The sequence below is a fragment of the Psittacula echo genome (assembly GCF_963264785.1).
Source record: "Psittacula echo genome assembly, contig: SCAFFOLD_56, whole genome shotgun sequence".
Lineage (NCBI taxonomy): Eukaryota > Metazoa > Chordata > Aves > Psittaciformes > Psittacidae > Psittacula > Psittacula echo.
In genome coordinates this window covers 36,784-56,892 of record NW_027664196.1, presented here as the reverse complement: position 1 = coordinate 56,892, position 20,109 = coordinate 36,784, and the positions used below count along the sequence as shown (strand labels likewise).

General features: G+C 57.6%; 1 protein-coding gene across 2 annotated transcripts; it reads right to left on the bottom strand.

Moving 5' to 3' along the window:
- Positions 1-12,830: 12,830 nt before the first annotated feature.
- Positions 12,831-19,376, bottom strand: LOC308232693 (syntaxin-4-like). Of its 2 annotated transcripts, none has more exons than XM_080639922.1 (10): positions 19,318-19,376; positions 18,724-18,807; positions 17,885-17,984; positions 16,668-16,742; positions 16,499-16,572; positions 16,061-16,169; positions 15,305-15,381; positions 14,247-14,372; positions 13,082-13,192; positions 12,831-13,004 (listed from the first exon to the last, which is right to left on the bottom strand). In XM_080639922.1, exons 1-10 carry the CDS (start codon positions 19,345-19,347, stop codon positions 12,921-12,923), a joined length of 870 nt encoding a protein of 289 aa, XP_080496048.1. In that variant the 5' UTR covers positions 19,348-19,376; the 3' UTR covers positions 12,831-12,920. The 2 variants fall into 2 exon arrangements, with proteins under 2 accessions (XP_080496048.1, XP_080496049.1); XM_080639923.1 differs by having other exon boundaries at positions 16,061-16,148.
- Between the last annotated feature and the right edge of the window lie 733 nt (positions 19,377-20,109).

The window sequence follows — 20,109 nt, the reverse complement described above, 5'->3', positions numbered from 1 at the left end:
GAACGGTTGGCCTCTGCTCCCACAGCCGAAGAGCCAGGGCAAAAAACTTGAGCTGTGCCTCTTCTGCAGAAAGTCAGCTTTGCAACGGTGCCATCCGCATTGCTGTCGCTCCTCGATTTCCCAACTCAAAGTCCATTACAATGGAACCTCTTTGGCACCCGTGCTGGGCTGCCCAGCATCCCAGGGAGTAGAGCACGAACGGTTGGCCTCTGCTCCCTCAGCCGAAGAGCCAGGGCAAAAAACTTGAGCTGTGCCTCTTCTGCAGAAAGTCCGCTTTGCAACGGTGCCATCCGCATTGCTGTCGCTCCTCGATTTCCCAACTCAAATTCCATTACAATGGAACCTCTTTGGCACCCGTGCCCGGCTGCCCAGCATCCCAGGGAGTAGAGCACGAAGGGTTGGCCTCTGCTCCCACAGCCGAAGAGCCAGGGCAAAAAACTTGAGCTCTGCCTCTTCTGCAGAAAGTCAGCTTTGCAACGGTGCCATCCGCATTGCTGTCGCTCCTCGATTTCCCAACTCAAAGTCCATTACAATGGAACCTCTTTGGCACCCGTGCCGGGCTGCCCAGCATCCCAGGGAGTAGAGCACGAACGGTTGGCCTCTGCTCCCACAGCCGAAGAGCCAGGGCAAAAAACTTGAGCTGTGCCTCTTCTGCAGAAAGTCAGCTTTGCAACGGTGCCATCCGCATTGCTGTCGCTCCTCGATTTCCCAACTCAAAGTCCATTACAATGGAACCTCTTCGGCACCTGTGCTGGGCTGCCCAGCATCCTAGGGAGTAGGGCACGAACATTTGGCCTCTGCTCCCACAGCCGAAGAGCCAGGGCAAAAAACTTGAGCTGTGCCTCTTCTGCAGAAAGTCAGCTTTGCAACGGTGCCATCCGCATTGCTGTCGCTCCTCGATTTCCCAACTCAAAGTCCATTACAATGGAACCTCTTTGGCACCCTTGCCAGGCTGCCAGCATCCCAGGGAGTAGAGCACGAACGGTTGGCCTCTGTTCCCACAGCCGAAGAGCCAGGGCAAAAAACTTGAGCTGTGCCTCTTCTGCAGAAAGTCAGCTTTGCAACGGTGCCATCCGCATTGCTGTCGCTCCTCGATTTCCCAACTCAAAGTCCGTTACAATGGAACCTCTTTGGCACCTGTGCTGGGCTGCCCAGCATCCCAGGGAGTAGAGCACGAACGGTTGGCCTCTGCTCCCACAGCCGAAGAGCCAGGGCAAAAAACTTGAGCTGTGCCTCTTCTGCAGAAAGTCAGCTTTGCAACGGTGCCATCCGCATTGCTGTCGCTCCTCGATTTCCCAACTCAAAGTCCATTACAATGGAACCTCTTTGGCACCCTTGCCGGGCTGCCCAGCATCCCAGGGAGTAGAGCACGAACGGTTGGCCTCTGCTCCCACAGCCGAAGAGCCAGGGCAAAAAACTTGAGCTGTGCCTCTTCTGCAGAAAGTCAGCTTTGCAACGGTGCCATCCGCATTGCTGTCGCTCCTCGATTTCCCAACTCAAAGTCCATTACAATGGAACCTCTTTGGCACCCATGCTGGGCTGCCCAGCATCCAAGGGAGTAGGGCACGAACGGTTGGCCTCTGCTCCCACAGCCGAAGAGCCAGGGCAAAAAACTTGAGCTGTGCCTCTTCTGCAGAAAGTCAGCTTTGCAACGGTGCCATCCGCATTGCTGTCGCTCCTCGATTTCCCTACTCAAAGTCCATTACAATGGAACCTCTTTGGCACCCGTGCTGGGCTGCCCAGCATCCCAGGGAGTAGAGCACGAACGGTTGGCCTCTGCTCCCACAGCCGAAGAGCCAGGGCAAAAAACTTGAGCTCTGCCTCTTCTGCAGAAAGTCAGCTTTGCAACGGTGCCATCCGCATTGCTGTCGCTCCTCGATTTCCCAACTCAAAGTCCATTACAATGGAACCTCTTTGGCACCCGTGCCCGGCTGCCCAGCATCCCAGGGAGTAGAGCACGAACGGTTGGCCTCTGCTCCTACAGCCGAAGAGCCAGGGCAAAAAACTTGAGCTGTGCCTCTTCTGCAGAAAGTCAGCTTTGCAACGGTGCCATCCGCATTGCTGTCGCTCCTCGATTTCCCAACTCAAAGTCCATTACAATGGAACCTCTTTGGCACCCTTGCCGGGCTGCCAGCATCCCAGGGAGTAGAGCACGAACGGTTGGCCTCTGCTCCCACAGCCGAAGAGCCAGGGCAAAAAACTTGAGCTGTGCCTCTTCTGCAGAAAGTCAGCTTTGCAACGGTGCCATCCGCATTGCTGTCGCTCCTCGATTTCCCAACTCAAAGTCCGTTACAATGGAACCTCTTTGGCACCCGTGCCCGGCTGCCCAGCATCCCAGGGAGTAGAGCACGAACGGTTGGCCTCTGCTCCCACAGCCGAAGAGCCAGGGCAAAAAACTTGAGCTGTGCCTCTTCTGCAGAAAGTCAGCTTTGCAACGGTGCCATCCACATTGCTGTCGCTCCTCGATTTCCCAACTCAAAGTCCATTACAATGGAACCTCTTTGGCACCCGTGCTCGGCTGCCCAGCATCCCAGGGAGTAGGGCACGAACGGTTGGCCTCTGCTCCCACAGCCGAAGAGCCAGGGCAAAAAACTTGAGCTGTGCCTCTTCTGCAGAAAGTCAGCTTTGCAACGGTGCCATCCGCATTGCTGTCGCTCCTCGATTTCCCAACTCAAAGTCCATTACAATGGAACCTCTTTGGCACCCGTGCTCGGCTGCCCAGCATCCCAGGGACTAGGGCACGAACGGTTGGCCTCTGCTCCCACAGCCGAAGAGCCAGGGCAAAAAACTTGAGCTGTGCCTCTTCTGCAGAAAGTCAGCTTTGCAACGGTGCCATCCGCATTGCTGTCGCTCCTCCATTTCCCAACTCAAAGTCCATTACAATGGAACCTCTTTGGCACCCGTGCTGGGCTGCCCAGCATCCCAGGGAGTAGAGCACGAACGGTTGGCCTCTGCTCCCTCAGCCGAAGAGCCAGGGCAAAAAACTTGAGCTGTGCCTCTTCTGCAGAAAGTCCGCTTTGCAACGGTGCCATCCGCATTGCTGTCGCTCCTCGATTTCCCAACTCAAAGTCCATTACAATGGAACCTCTTTGGCACCCGTGCCCGGCTGCCCAGCATCCCAGGGAGTAGAGCACGAACGGTTGGCCTCTGCTCCCACAGCCGAAGAGCCAGGGCAAAAAACTTGAGCTGTGCCTCTTCTGCAGAAAGTCAGCTTTGCAACGGTGCCATCCGCATTGCTGTCGCTCCTCGATTTCCCAACTCAAAGTCCATTACAATGGAACCTCTTTGGCACCCGTGCTGGGCTGCCCAGCATCCCAGGGAGTAGAGCACGAACGGTTGGCCTCTGCTCCCTCAGCCGAAGAGCCAGGGCAAAAAACTTGAGCTGTGCCTCTTCTGCAGAAAGTCCGCTTTCCAACGGTGCCATCCGCATTGCTGTCGCTCCTCGATTTCCCAACTCAAATTCCATTACAATGGAACCTCTTTGGCACCCGTGCCCGGCTGCCCAGCATCCCAGGGAGTAGAGCACGAAGGGTTGGCCTCTGCTCCCACAGCCGAAGAGCCAGGGCAAAAAACTTGAGCTCTGCCTCTTCTGCAGAAAGTCAGCTTTGCAACGGTGCCATCCGCATTGCTGTCGCTCCTCGATTTCCCAACTCAAAGTCCATTACAATGGAACCTCTTTGGCACCCGTGCCGGGCTGCCCAGCATCCCAGGGAGTAGAGCACGAACGGTTGGCCTCTGCTCCCACAGCCGAAGAGCCAGGGCAAAAAACTTGAGCTGTGCCTCTTCTGCAGAAAGTCAGCTTTGCAACGGTGCCATCCGCATTGCTGTCGCTCCTCGATTTCCCAACTCAAAGTCCATTACAATGGAACCTCTTCGGCACCTGTGCTGGGCTGCCCAGCATCCCAGGGAGTAGGGCACGAACATTTGGCCTCTGCTCCCACAGCCGAAGAGCCAGGGCAAAAAACTTGAGCTGTGCCTCTTCTGCAGAAAGTCAGCTTTGCAACGGTGCCATCCGCATTGCTGTCGCTCCTCGATTTCCCAACTCAAAGTCCATTACAATGGAACCTCTTCGGCACCCGTGCCCGGCTGCCCAGCATCCCAGGGAGTAGAGCACGAACGGTTGGCCTCTGCTCCCACAGCCGAAGAGCCAGGGCAAAAAACTTGAGCTGTGCCTCTTCTGCAGAAAGTCAGCTTTGCAACGGTGCCATCTGCATTGCTGTCGCTCCTCGATTTCCCAACTCAAAGTCCATTACAATGGAACCTCTTTGGCACCCGTGCCCGGCTGCCCAGCATCCCAGGGAGTAGAGCACGAACGGTTGGCCTCTGCTCCCACAGCCGAAGAGCCAGGGCAAAAAACTTGAGCTGTGCCTCTTCTGCAGAAAGTCAGCTTTGCAACGGTGCCATCCGCATTGCTGTCGCTCCTCGATTTCCCAACTCAAAGTCCATTACAATGGAACCTCTTTGGCACCCGTGCCGGGCTGCCAGCATCCCAGGGAGTAGAGCACGAACGGTTGGCCTCTGCTCCCACAGCCGAAGAGCCAGGGCAAAAAACTTGAGCTGTGCCTCTTCTGCAGAAAGTCAGCTTTGCAACAGTGCCATCCGCATTGCTGTCGCTCCTCGATTTCCCTACTCAAAGTCCATTACAATGGAACCTCTTTGGCACCCGTGCTCGGCTGCCCAGCATCCCAGGGAGTAGAGCACGAACGGTTGGCCTCTGCTCCCACAGCCGAAGAGCCAGGGCAAAAAACTTGAGCTGTGCCTCTTCTGCAGAAAGTCAGCTTTGCAACGGTGCCATCCGCATTGCTGTCGCTCCTCCATTTCCCAACTCAAAGTCCATTACAATGGAACCTCTTTAGCACCCGTGCCCGGCTGCCCAGCATCCCAGGGAGTAGAGCACGAACGGTTGGCCTCTGCTCCCACAGCCGAAGAGCCAGGGCAAAAAACTTGAGCTGTGCCTCTTCTGCAGAAAGTCAGCTTTGCAACGGTGCCATCCGCATTGCTGTCGCTCCTCCATTTCCCAACTCAAAGTCCATTACAATGGAACCTCTTTGGCACCCGTGCCCGGCTGCCCAGCATCCCAGGGAGTAGAGCACGAACGGTTGGCCTCTGCTCCCACAGCCGAAGAGCCAGGGCAAAAAACTTGAGCTGTGCCTCTTCTGCAGAAAGTCAGCTTTGCAACGGTGCCATCCGCATTGCTGTCGCTCCTCGATTTCCCAACTCAAAGTCCATTACAATGGAACCTCTTTGGCACCCGTGCTCGGCTGCCCAGCATCCCAGGGAGTAGAGCACGAACGGTTGGCCTCTGCTCCCACAGCCGAAGAGCCAGGGCAAAAAACTTGAGCTGTGCCTCTTCTGCAGAAAGTCAGCTTTGCAACGGTGCCATCCGCATTGCTGTCGCTCCTCGATTTCCCTACTCAAAGTCCATTAAAATGGAACCTCTTTGGCACCCGTGCTCGGCTGCCCAGCATCCCAGGGAGTAGAGCACGAACGGTTGGCCTCTGTTCCCAGAGCCGAAGAGCCAGGGCAAAAAGCTTGAGCTGTGCCTCTTCTGCAGAAAGTCAGCTTTGCAACGGTGTCATCCGCATTGCTGTCGCTCCTCGATTTCCCAACTCAAAGTCCATTACAATGGAACCTCTTTGGCACCCGTGCCCGGCTGCCCAGCATCCCAGGGAGTAGAGCACGAACGGTTGGCCTCTGCTCCCACAGCCGAAGAGCCAGGGCAAAAAACTTGAGCTGTGCCTCTTCTGCAGAAAGTCAGCTTTGCAACGGTGCCATCCGCATTGCTGTCGCTCCTCGATTTCCCAACTCAAAGTCCATTACAATGGAACCTCTTTGGCACCCGTGCTCGGCTGCCCAGCATCCCAGGGATTGGAGCACGAACGGTTGGCCTCTGCTCCCACAGCCGAAGAGCCAGGGCAAAAAACTTGAGCTCTGCCTCTTCTGCAGAAAGTCAGCTTTGCAACGGTGCCATCCGCATTGCTGTCGCTCCTCGATTTCCCAACTCAAAGTCCGTTACAATGGAACCTCTTTGGCACCCATGCTGGGCTGCCCAGCATCCCAGAGAGTAGGGCACGAACATTTGGCCTCTGCTCCCACAGCCAAAGAGCCAGGGCAAAAAACTTGAGCTGTGCCTCTTCTGCAGAAAGTCAGCTTTGCAACGGTGCCATCCGCATTGCTGTCGCTCCTCGATTTCCCAACTCAAAGTCCATTACAATGGAACCTCTTTGGCACCCTTGCCGGGCTGCCCAGCATCCCAGGGAGTAGAGCACGAACGGTTGGCCTCTGCTCCCACAGCCGAAGAGCCAGGGCAAAAAACTTGAGCTGTGCCTCTTCTGCAGAAAGTCAGCTTTGCAACGGTGCCATCCGCATTGCTGTCGCTCCTCGATTTCCCAACTCAAAGTCCATTACAATGGAACCTCTTTGGCACCCGTGCCCGGCTGCCCAGCATCCCAGGGAGTAGAGCACGAACGGTTGGCCTCTGTTCCCAGAGCCGAAGAGCCAGGGCAAAAAACTTGAGCTGTGCCTCTTCTGCAGAAAGTCAGCTTTGCAACGGTGCCATCCGCATTGCTGTCGCTCCTCCATTTCCCAACTCAAAGTCCATTACAATGGAACCTCTTTGGCACCTGTGCCCGGCTGCCCAGCATCCCAGGGAGTAGAGCACGAACGGTTGGCCTCTGCTCCCACAGCCGAAGAGCCAGGGCAAAAAACTTGAGCTGTGCCTCTTCTGCAGAAAGTCAGCTTTGCAACGGTGCCATCCGCATGGCTGTCGCTCCTCGATTTCCCAACTCAAAGTCCATTACAATGGAACCTCTTTGGCACCCGTGCTGGGCTGCCCAGCATCCCAGGGAGTAGAGCACGAACGGTTGGCCTCTGCTCCCACAGCCGAAGAGCCAGGGCAAAAATCTTGAGCTGTGCCTCTTCTGCAGAAAGTCAACTTTGCAACGGTGCCATCCGCATTGCTGTCGCTCCTCGATTTGCCAACTCAAAGTCCATTACAATGGAACCTCTTTGGCACCCGTGCCCGGCTGCCCAGCATCCCAGGGAGTAGAGCACGAAAGGTTAGCCTCTGCTCCCACAGCCGAAGAGCCAGGGCAAAAAACTTGAGCTGTGCCTCTTCTGCAGAAAGTCAGCTTTGCAACGGTGCCATCCGCATTGCTGTCGCTCCTCGATTTCCCAACTCAAAGTCCATTACAATGGAACCTCTTTGGCACCCGTGCCCGACTGCCCAGCATCCCAGGGAGTAGAGCACGAACGGTTGGCCTCTGCTCCCACAGCCGAAGAGCCAGGGCAAAAAACTTGAGCTGGGCCTCTTCTGCAGAAAGTCAGCTTTGCAACGGTGCCATCCGCATTGCTGTCGCTCCTCGATTTCCCAACTCAAAGTCCATTACAATGGAACCTCTTTGGCACCCGTGCTGGGCTGCCCAGCATCCCAGGGAGTAGAGCACGAACGGTTGGCCTCTGCTCCCACAGCCGAAGAGCCAGGGCAAAAAACTTGAGCTGTGCCTCTTCTGCAGAAAGTCAGCTTTGCAACGGTGCCATCCGCATTGCTGTCGCTCCTCCATTTCCCAACTCAAAGTCCATTACAATGGAACCTCTTTGGCACCCGTGCTCGGCTGCCCAGCATCCCAGGGAGTAGAGCACGAACGGTTGGCCTCTGCTCCCACAGCCGAAGAGCCAGGGCAAAAAACTTGAGCTGTGCCTCTTCTGCAGAAAGTCAGCTTTGCAACGGTGCCATCCGCATTGCTGTCGCTCCTCCATTTCCCAACTCAAAGTCCATTACAATGGAACCTCTTTGGCACCCGTGCTGGGCTGCCCAGCATCCCAGGGAGTAGAGCACGAACGGTTGGCCTCTGCTCCCACAGCCGAAGAGCCAGGGCAAAAAACTTGAGCTGTGCCTCTTCTGCAGAAAGTCAGCTTTGCAACGGTGCCATCCGCATTGCTGTCGCTCCTCCATTTCCCAACTCAAAGTCCATTACAATGGAACCTCTTTGGCACCCGTGCTCGGCTGCCCAGCATCCCAGGGAGTAGAGCACGAACATTCGGCCTCTGCTCCCACAGCCGAAGAGCCAGGGCAAAAAACTTGAGCTGTGCCTCTTCTGCAGAAAGTCAGCTTTGCAACGGTGCCATTCGCATTGCTGTCGCTCCTCGATTTCCCAACTCAAAGTCCATTACAATGGAACCTCTTTGGCACCCGTGCTGGGCTGCCCAGCATCCCAGGGAGTAGAGCACGAACGGTTGGCCTCTGCTCCCACAGCCGAAGAGCCAGGGCAAAAAACTTGAGCTGGGCCTCTTCTGCAGAAAGTCAGCTTTGCAACGGTGCCATCCGCATTGCTGTCGCTCCTCGATTTCCCAACTCAAAGTCCATTACAATGGAACCTCTTTGGCACCTGTGCTCGGCTGCCCAGCATCCCAGGGAGTAGAGCACGAACGGTTGGCCTCTGCTCCCACAGCCGAAGAGCCAGGGCAAAAAACTTGAGCTGTGCCTCTTCTGCAGAAAGTCAGCTTTGCAACGCTGCCATCCGCATTGCTGTCGCTCCTCCATTTCCCAACTCAAAGTCCATTACAATGGAACCTCTTTGGCACCCGTGCTCGGCTGCCCAGCATCCCAGGGAGTAGAGCACGAACATTCGGCCTCTGCTCCCACAGCCGAAGAGCCAGGGCAAAAATCTTGAGCTGTGCCTCTTCTGCAGAAAGTCAGCTTTGCAACGGTGCCATCCGCATTGCTGTCGCTCCTCCATTTCCCAACTCAAAGTCCATTACAATGGAACCTCTTTGGCACCCGTGCCCGGCTGCCCAGCATCCCAGGGAGTAGAGCACGAACGGTTGGCCTCTGCTCCCACAGCCGAAGAGCCAGGGCAAAAAACTTGAGCTGGGCCTCTTCTGCAGAAAGTCAGCTTTGCAACGGTGCCATCCGCATTGCTGTCGCTCCTCCATTTCCCAACTCAAAGTCCATTACAATGGAACCTCTTTGGCACCCGTGCTCGGCTGCCCAGCATCCCAGGGAGTAGAGCACGAACGGTTGGCCTCTGCTCCCACAGCCGAAGAGCCAGGGCAAAAAACTTGAGCTGGGCCTCTTCTGCAGAAAGTCAGCTTTGCAACGGTGCCATCCGCATTGCTGTCGCTCCTCCATTTCCCAACTCAAAGTCCATTACAATGGAACCTCTTTGGCACCCGTGCTCGGCTGCCCAGCATCCCAGGGAGTAGAGCACGAACGGTTGGCCTCTGCTCCCAAAGCTGAAGAGCCAGGGCAAAAAACTTGAGCTGTGCCTCTTCTGCAGAAAGTCAGCTTTGCAACGGTGCCATCCACATTGCTGTCACTCCTCGATTTCCCAACTCAAAGTCCATTACAATGGAACCTCTTTGGCACCCGTGCCCGGCTGCCCAGCATCCCAGGGAGTAGAGCACGAACGGTTGGCCTCTGCTCCCACAGCCGAAGAGCCAGGGCAAAAAACTTGAGCTGTGCCTCTTCTGCAGAAAGTCAGCTTTGCAACGGTGCCATCCGCATTGCTGTCGCTCCTCGATTTCCCAACTCAAAGTCCATTACAATGGAACCTCTTTGGCACCCGTGCTGGGCTGCCCAGCATCCCAGGGAGTAGAGCACGAACGGTTGGCCTCTGCTCCCACAGCCGAAGATCCAGGGCAAAAATGTTGAGCTGTGCCTCTTCTACAGAATGTCAGCTTTGCAACGGTGCCATCCGCATTGCTGTCGCTCCTCGATATCCCAACTCAAAGTCCATTACAAAGGAACCTCTTTGGCACCCGTGCCCGGCTGCCCAGCATCCCAGGGAGTAGAGCACGAACGGTTGGCCTCTGCTCCCACAGCCGAAGAGCCAGGGCAAAAAACTTGAGCTGTGCCTCTTCTGCAGAAAGTCAGCTTTGCAACGGTGCCATCCGCATTGCTGTCGCTCCTCGATTTCCCAACTCAAAGTCCATTACAATGGAACCTCTTTGGCACCCGTGCCCGGCTGCCCAGCATCCCAGGGAGTAGAGCACGAACGGTTGGCCTCTGCTCCCACAGCCGAAGAGCCAGGGCAAAAAACTTGAGCTGTGCCTCTTCTGCAGAAAGTCAGCTTTGCAACGCTGCCATCCGCATGGCTGTTGCTCCTCGATTTGCCAACTCAAAGTCCATTACAATGGAACCTCTTTGGCACCCGTGCCCGGCTGCCCAGCATCCCAGGGAGTAGAGCACGAACATTCGGCCTCTGCTCCCACAGCCGAAGAGCCAGGGCAAAAAACTTGAGCTGTGCCTCTTCTGCAGAAAGTCAGCTTTGCAACGGTACCATCCGCATTGCTGTCGCTCCTCGATTTCCCAACTCAAAGTCCATTACAATGGAACCTCTTTGGCACCCGTGCCCGGCTGCCCAGCATCCCAGGGAGTAGAGCACGAACGGTTGGCCTCTGCTCCCACAGCCGAAGAGCCAGGGCATAAAACTTGAGCTGTGCCTCTTCTGCAGAAAGTCAGCTTTGCAGCGGTGCCATCCGCATTGCTGTCGCTCCTCGATTTCCCAACTCAAAGTCCATTACAATGGAACCTCTTTGGCACCCGTGCTGGGCTGCCCAGCATCCCAGGGAGTAGAGCACAAACATTTGGCCTCTGCTCCCACAGCCGAAGAGCCAGGGCAAAAATCTTGAGCTGTGCCTCTTCTGCAGAAAGTCAACTTTGCAACGGTGCCATCCGCATTGCTGTCGCTCCTCGATTTGCCAACTCAAAGTCCATTACAATGGAACCTCTTTGGCACCCGTGCCGGGCTGCCCAGCATCCCAGGGAGTAGAGCACGAAAGGTTAGCCTCTGCTCCCACAGCCGAAGAGCCAGGGCAAAAAACTTGAGCTGTGCCTCTTCTGCAGAAAGTCAGCTTTGCAACGGTGCCATCCGCATTGCTGTCGCTCCTCGATTTCCCAACTCAAAGTCCATTACAATGGAACCTCTTTGGCACCCGTGCCCGGCTGCCCAGCATCCCAGGGAGTAGAGCACGAAAGGTTAGCCTCTGCTCCCACAGCCGAAGAGCCAGGGCAAAAAACTTGAGCTGTGCCTCTTCTGCAGAAAGTCAGCTTTGCAACGCTGCCATCCGCATTGCTGTCGCTCCTCCATTTCCCAACTCAAAGTCCATTACAATGGAACCTCTTTGGCACCCGTGCTGGGCTGCCCAGCATCCCAGGGAGTAGAGCACGAACGGTTGGCCTCTGCTCCCACAGCCGAAGAGCCAGGGCAAAAAACTTGAGCTGTGCCTCTTCTAGAGAAAGTCAGCTTTGCAACGGTGCCATCCGCATTGCTGTCGCTCCTCCATTTCCCAACTCAAAGTCCATTACAATGGAACCTCTTTGGCACCCGTGCTCGGCTGCCCAGCATCCCAGGGAGTAGAGCACGAACGGTTGGCCTCTGCTCCCACAGCCGAAGAGCCAGGGCAAAAAACTTGAGCTGTGCCTCTTCTGCAGAAAGTCAGCTTTGCAACGGTGCCATCCGCATTGCTGTCGCTCCTCGATTTCCCAACTCAAAGTCCATTACAATGGAACCTCTTTGGCACCCGTGCTGGGCTGCCCAGCATCCCAGGGAGTAGAGCACGAACGGTTGGCCTCTGCTCCCACAGCCGAAGAGCCAGGGCAAAAATCTTGAGCTGTGCCTCTTCTGCAGAAAGTCAGCTTTGCAACGGTGCCATCCGCATGGCTGTCGCTCCTCGATTTCCCAACTCAAAGTCCATTACAATGGAACCTCTTTGGCACCCGTGCCCGGCTGCCCAGCATCCCAGGGAGTAGAGCACGAACGGTTGGCCTCTGCTCCCACAGCCGAAGAGCCAGGGCAAAAAACTTGAGCTGTGCCTCTTCTGCAGAAAGTCAGCTTTGCAACGGTGCCATCCGCATTGCTGTCGCTCCTCCATTTCCCAACTCAAAGTCCATTACAATGGAACCTCTTTGGCACCCGTGCCCGGCTGCCCAGCATCCCAGGGAGTAGAGCACGAACGGTTGGCCTCTGCTCCCACAGCCGAAGAGCCAGGGCAAAAAACTTGAGCTGTGCCTCTTCTGCAGAAAGTCAGCTTTACAACGGTGCCATCCGCATTGCTGTCGCTCCTCCATTTCCCAACTCAAAGTCCATTACAATGGAACCTCTTTGGCACCCGTGCCCGGCTGCCCAGCATCCCAGGGAGTAGAGCACGAACGGTTGGCCTCTGCTCCCACAGCCGAAGAGCCAGGGCAAAAAACTTGAGCTGTGCCTCTTCTGCAGAAAGTCAGCTTTGCAACGGTGCCATCCGCATTGCTGTCGCTCCTCCATTTCCCAACTCAAAGTCCATTACAATGGAACCTCTTTGGCACCCGTGCTGGGCTGCCCAGCATCCCAGGGAGTAGAGCACGATCGGAGGCGCCGTGCACATCTTCGGCTGTGGCTGCATCGCAAATGGCAGAGTCCCAGCTCAGCCCCATTCAGAGCAGCTCAGTTCAGTCCAACCCAGTGGACAGATCCTGTTAACTCCCTGTTACCCCCTCACTGTCCCCCATTGCCCCCCATTACCCTCTATTAACCCCCTGTTACCCCCCCATAGCCCCCCAAGGGGGGCGATAGGTACGGCACAGCAGAGGAGAATGGGGTATGGGATATTATGGGATGTGGGGTACGGGATATGGGATGGGGTATGGGATATTATGGGATGTGGGGTACGGGATATGGGATGGGGTATGGGATATTATGGGATGTGGGGTACGGGATATGGGATGTAATGGGGTATGCGAGTGAGGATATTATGGGATGTGGGGGTCACACTTTGGACCACCCCACACACAACTTCCCGCCACTCTTTTGAGCGAAAACCACTTTATTTGGTCAACCAGGCCCCACCAACCAATGGGAGCGCAGGGGTGGAGCTTCAGCCACATCCAGAGGCCAATGAGAGCGCAGGGGGCGGAGCTTCGGCCCCAGAGGGGGCGTGGCCTACCCGGTTGCCACGGTGACAGCGATGATGACGGCGACGATGACGCCAGTGATGACGACGCACCCGGCCACCAGCAGCTTCTTCTATTGGACGACGGGGGGGTCACGTGGGATGGGGGGGGGGGGCCCAAGGGGGGAGGGGGAAGGGGGTGGGGCCTGACCTTTCGCGCCCCCTGCTGGCTCCGCGCCGCGGCCTCCAAGTGCCGGGTGCCCTTGTCCAGGCGGGAGCCGGAGTCCTGGATGTGGTGCTCGATGCGGTCCAGCAGCTCCCCCTGCGCCACAGGGACCAGTACGGACCAGTACGGACCAGTACAGACCAGTACGGACCAGTATAATCCAACCATAAATCAGTATAATGCAGTAACAATCCAGTACGGGGTAACATGGACCAGTATGCACCAGTATAAACCAGCATGGGCCAATATGGACCAGTCATAAATCCACACGAACCAATACAGACCAGTATAACCCAAGACAAAGCATTGCCCCCCATTGCCCCCATTCCCCCCATTGCCCCATTGCTCCCATTGCCACATTGCCCCCATTGCCCCATTCCCCCCATTCCCCCCATTGCCCCCATTGCCCCATTCCCCCCATTGCCCCCATTCCCCTCATTGCCCCCATTGCCCCATTCCCCCCATTGCTCCCATTGCCCCCATTGCCCCATTGCCCCCCATTGCCCCCATTGCCCCCATTGCCCCATTCGCCCCATTCCCCCATTGCCCCATTGCCCCCCATTGCCCCCATTGCCCCCATTGCCCCATTCGCCCCATTCCCCCCATTGCCCCCATTGCCCCATTCCCCCCATTGCCCCCATTGCCCCCATTGCCCCATTCCCCCCATTGCTCCCATTGCCCCCATTCCCCCCAGTGCCCCCATTGCCCCCATTGCCCCCCCATTGCCCCCATTGCCCCCCATTGCCCCCATTGCCCCCATTGCCCCCCATTGCCCCCATTGCCCCATTGCCCCCATTGCCCCCATTGCCCCCATTGCCCCCATTGCCCCCATTGCCCCATTCGCCCCATTCCCCCATTGCCCCATTGCCCCCCATTGCCCCCATTGCCCCCATTGCCCCATTCGCCCCATTCCCCCATTGCCCCATTGCCCCCCATTGCCCCCATTGCCCCCATTGCCCCATTCGCCCCATTCCCCCCATTGCCCCCATTGCCCCATTCCCCCCATTGCCCCCATTGCCCCCATTGCCCCATTCCCCCCATTGCTCCCATTGCCCCCATTCCCCCCAGTGCCCCCATTGCCCCCATTGCCCCCATTGCCCCCCCATTGCCCCCATTGCCCCCCATTGCCCCATTGCCCCCATTGCCCCACCTGCTGCTCCAGGCTGGTTCCCAGCACAGTGAAGAGCTCCCCCAGGTCCCTGAGGCCCCGCTCCAGGCGCTGCAGCTCCCGGTGCCGCAGCCCCACCTCCTGCAGCGCCCGCGACGCGCCCGGCACCTGCACCCATGGGTGCCACTGATCACCATTGGCACCCATTGATCACCACTGGCACCCATTGACACCCATTGGCACCCACTGATCACCATTGGCACCCACTGATCACCATTGGCACCCATTGATCACCATTGGCACCCATTGATCACCATTGGCACCCACTGATCACCATTGGCACCCATTGACACCTATTGGCACCCACTGATCACCACTGGCACCCACTGATCACCATTGGCAACACTGACCAGCATTGGCACCCACTGATCACCACTGGCACCCATTGGTCACCATTGGCACCCATTGATCACCACTGGCACCCACTGATCACCACTGGCACCCACTGATCACCATTGGCAACACTGACCAGCATTGGCACCCACTGATCACCACTGGCACCCATTGGTCACCATTGGCACCCATTGATCACCACTGGCACCCACTGATCACCATTGGCACCCACTGATCACCATTGGCACCCACTGATCACCATTGGCACCCACTGACACCCATTGGCACCCACTGATCACCACTGGCACCCACTGATCACCATTGGCAACACTGACCAGCATTGGCACCCACTGATCACCACTGGCACCCATTGGTCACCATTGGCACCCATTGATCACCATTGGCACCCACTGATCACCATTGGCACCCATTGATCACCATTGGCACCCACTGATCACCATTGGCACCCATTGATCACCATTGGCACCCATTGACCAGCACTGGCACCCATTGATCACCATTGGCACCCATTGATCACCACTGGCACCCACTGATCACCATTGGCACCCACTGATCACCACTGACACCCATTGATCACCATTGGCACCCACTGATCACCACTGACACCCATAGGCACCCATTGACACCCATTGGCACCCACTGGCACCCACTGACCACCACCACGGCACCCGTGGGTGCTCCCTCACGTTGCTGACGAAGATCTCGCTATGCCCCGACTCCAGGATCTGCTCCAGCTCCTCCTCTGTGACCGGGGCACTGCCGGCTGCATCCCAACAGATCCCAGAGCATCCCAGAGTATCCCAGTGCATCCCAGAGCATCCCAGTGCATCCCAGAGCATCCCAGTGCATGCCAGAGCATCCCAGCGCATCCCAGAGCATTCCAGTGCATCCCAGAGCATCCCAGCGCATCCCAGCGCATCCCAGAGCATTCCAGTGCATTCCAGAGCATCCCAGCGCCCTCCCCAATCCACCGCAGTGTATCCCCATCCCCATCCCCATCCCATCCCCATCCCATCCCCATCCCATCCCCATCCCCATCCCATCCCCATCCCCATCCCATCCCCATCCCATCCCCATCCCATCCCCATCCCCATCCCATCCCCATCCCCATCCCCATCCCATCCCCATCCCCATCCCATCCCCATCCCCATCCCATCCCCATCCCATCCCCATCCCCATCCCATCCCCATCCCATCCCCATCCCCATCCCATCCCCATCCCCATCCCATCCCCATCCCCATCCCATCCCCATCCCATCCCCATCCCCATCCCATCCCCATCCCATCCCCATCCCCATCCCATCCCCATCCCCATCCCCATCCCATCCCCATCCCATCCCCATCCCCATCCCATCCCCATCCCATCCCCATCCCCATCCCATCCCCATCCCATCCCCATCCCATCCCCATCCCATCCCCATCCCATCCCCTTCCTGCTCTCACCCACGTGCAGCTGCCGCTGGACCCTCTCGAGGCGCCGCTGCCGGAACCGGGCCTGAGCCGCGTGGCAGCGCCCGGTGAGCGCCAGGAGCTGCTGCGACAGCGCCGCGTGCTGGGGGGGGCACAAACGGGTGCGGGGAGGGCGAAAACGGGTGCGGGGAGGGCGAAAACGGGTGCGGGGGGGGCACAAACGGGTGCGGGGAGGGCGAAAACGGGTGCGGGGAGGGCGAAAACGGGTGCGAGGGGGGCGAAAACGGGTGCGGGGGGGGCACAAACGGGTGCGGGGGGGGCGAAAACGGGTGCGGGGAGGGCGAAAACGGGTGCGAGGGGGGCGAAAACGGGTGCGGGGGGGGCACAAACGGGTGCGGGGGGGGCGAAAACGGGTGCGGGGGGGGCGAAAATGGGGGCAGGGAGCCCAGGGACCCCCGAACCCCCCCTTACCTGGGTGCGCTTCACCCGGGCCCTGATGCTGCTCCTGCTCTCCTCCTCCTCCTCCTCCTCCACTGGCTCCAGCGCTAGGGGGGAACCCCAAAGATATGGGGCGCTATGGGGTGTCTATGGGGTGCCTATGGGGCGCTATGGGGTGTCTATGCGGCGCTGTGGGTCCCACCTCGCAGCCGGGAGCGGATCTCCTGCGTCAGTTCCTGGATCTCATCCTGGTGGAGCTGCAGATCCCGCTGCTGCCCTGGGGGTGGAGACCAGAATGGGAGCCCCCAGACTCCTATAGACCCCCATAGACCCCATAGACCCCTATAGACCCCCATAGACCCCATAGACCCCTATAGACCCCCATAGACCCCTATAGACCCCCATAGACCCCTATAGACCCCTATAGACCCCTATAGCCCCACTATAGACCCCTATAGCCCCCCTGTAGCCCACTATAGCCCCACTATAGCCCACTATAGCCCCACTATAGACCCCTATAGCCCCCTGTAGCCCCCTATAGACCCCTATAGCCCCACTATAGCCCCCTATAGCCCCACTATAGCCCCCTATAGCCCCCATAGCCCCACTATAGCCCCACTATAGCCCCACTATAGCCCCACTATAGCCCCCTATAGCCCCACTATAGCCCCCTATAGCCCCACTATAGCCCCACTATAGCCCCACTATAGCCCCACTATAGCCCACTATAGCCCCACTATAGCCCCACTATAGCCCCACTATAGCCCCACTATAGCCCCACTATAGCCCCCTATAGCCCCCCTATAGCCCACCTATAGCCCCACTATAGACCCCTATAGCCCCCCTATAGCCCACCTATAGCCCCCTATAGCCCCACTATAGACCCCTATAGCCCCACTATAGCCCCCTATAGCCCCCTGTAGCCCCCTATAGACCCCTATAGCCCCACTATAGCCCCCTATAGCCCCACTATAGCCCCCTATAGCCCCCTATAGCCCCACTATAGCCCCACTATAGCCCCCCTATAGCCCCACTATAGACCCCTATAGCCCACCTATAGCCCCCTATAGCCCCACTATAGCCCCCTATAGACCCCACTATAGCCCCACTATAGACCCCTATAGCCCCCTATAGACCCCTATAGCCCCACTATAGCCCCCTATAGCCCCACTATAGCCCCCTATAGCCCCACTATAGCCCCCCTATAGCCCCACTATAGACCCCTATAGCCCACCTATAGCCCCCTATAGCCCCACTATAGCCCCCTATAGACCCCACTATAGCCCCACTATAGACCCCTATAGCCCCCTATAGACCCCTATAGCCCCACTATAGCCCCCTATAGACCCCTATAGCCCCACTATAGACCCCTATAGCCCCCTATAGACCCCTATAGCCCCCCTATAGCCCCGTACGCACCCTCGGGGGGCAGGGGGCTGCCCAGCACCGCCTCCTGCAGCAGCTCCAGCGCCTCCAGCTTCAGCTCCAGCGCCCGCAGCGCCGCCCGCACCCGCCCCGCCTGCAGCACGCCACGAACACGCCAAGAGCACGGTAAGGGCACAGAAATGGCGCGTCAATGGCGTGTTCTTGGCGTGTAAATGGCATGTATATGGCGCGTAGATGGCGTGTAAAGGGGCCGCAAACGGCGTGTAAATGGCGCATAAATGGCATGTGCGTGGCGCGTAAATGGCGCGTTCTTGGTGTGTAAATGGTGTGTAAAGGGGGCGTAAACAGCATGTAAATGGCTTTCTTGGCGTGTAAATGGCATGTAAACGGCATGTTCTTGGCGTGTAACTGGCATGTAAACGGCATGTTCTTGGCGTGTAACTGGTATGTAAATGGCATATTCTTGGCGTGTAAATGGTATGTAAATGGCGTGTTCTTGGCGTGTAAATGGTATGTAAATGGCGTGTTCTTGGTGTGTAAATGGTATGCAAATGGCATGTTCTTGGCGTGTAACTGGTATGTAAATGGCGTGTTCTTGGCATGTAAATGGTATGTAAATGGCATATTCTTGGCGTGTAAATGGTACGTAAATGGCGTGTTCTTGGCGTGTAAATAGTATGTAAATGGCATGTTCTTGGCGTGTAACTGGTATGTAAATGGCGTGTTCTTGGTGTGTAACTGGTATGTAAATGGTGTGTTCTTGGCGTGTAAATGGTACGTAAATGACATGTAAATGGTATGTAAACGGCACGTAAATTGTATGTAAATGGCATGTAAATGGTATGTAAATGGCGTGTCAAGGGGGCACTCACCTGCAGGAGCGGGTTCAGCCTCATTAAAGCCACTGCGGCCCCATCGTCGGCCCCATCGTCCTCCTCCGAGCTGCTGCCGCAGGCCTGTGGGTGACACAGGGGCCTATAGGGGCCTATAGGGGCCTATAGTGGGGCTATAGGGGTCTATAGGGGTCTATAGGGGCCTATAGGGGTCAACAGGCCCACGCTGCCGTCTGTAGGGACATAGACAGGCCCATGGGGCGACCCAGGAGTCAATGGGTGCCTGTTGGGGTGCCCATTGGGATATATGGGGCCATACAGGGGTCCGTATAGGGGTCCATGGGGCCATATTGGGGTCCATGGGTCCATACTGGGGTCCATGGGGCCATACTGGGGTCCATGGGGCCATAGAGGGGTCTATGGGGCCATAGGGGGGTCCATGGGGCCATAGAGGGGTCCATGGGGCCATATTGGGGTCCATGGGGCCATATTGGGGTCCATGGGGCCATAGGGGGCTCCATGGGGCCATAGAGGGGTCCATGGGGCCATATTGGGGTCCATGGGGCCATAGAGGGGTCCTTGAGCCCCACTTTGGGTCATTTCGGGTCCTTTTCGGGGTCGTTCCCCCCGTACCTGGCGGAGCTCCCGCGTCCTGTCCCGCATGGTGGCGCCCTTCCCCCGCCGGCCGGATGCGGAAGTGCCGGCGGCCGCTCTGCGGCTGCGCCCGGGGCCTCGGAGGCGGAAGTGGAGGGGACGCTCTGGCCGTGGAGTCCGCCGAACCATAGAGAGGAGCGCGCGGAAGGTCCTCCAAAGGGGGGGGGGGGGCGGGTCCAGAAGCGGTGGGGAGCACAGTACGGGATGTGGGATCCCAAAGTGGGATCTGGGACCCTCAAAATGGGATCTGGGACCCAAAAATGGGATCTGGGACCCCCAAAATGGGATCTGGGACCCAAAAATGGGATCTGGGACCCCCAAAATGGGATCTGGGACCCCCAAAATGGGATCTGGGACCCAAAAATGGGATCTGGGACCCCCAAAATGGGATCTGGGACCCCAATAATGGGATCTGGGACCCCCAGAATGGGATCTGGGACCCCAATAATGGGATCTGGGACCCCCAGAATGGGATCTGGGACCCCAATAATGGGATCTGGGACCCCCAGAATGGGATCTGGGACCCCCAAAATGGGATCTGGGACCCCCAGAATGGGATCTGGGACCCCAATAATGGGATCTGGGACCCCCAAAATGGGATCTGGGACCCCGATAATGGGATCTGGGACCCAAAAATGGGATCTGGGACCCCCAATGTGGGATCTGGGACCCAAAAATGGGATCTGGGACCCAAAAATGGGATCTGGGACCCCCAAAATGGGATCTGGGACCCAAAAATGGGATCTGGGACCCCCAAAATGGGATCTGGGA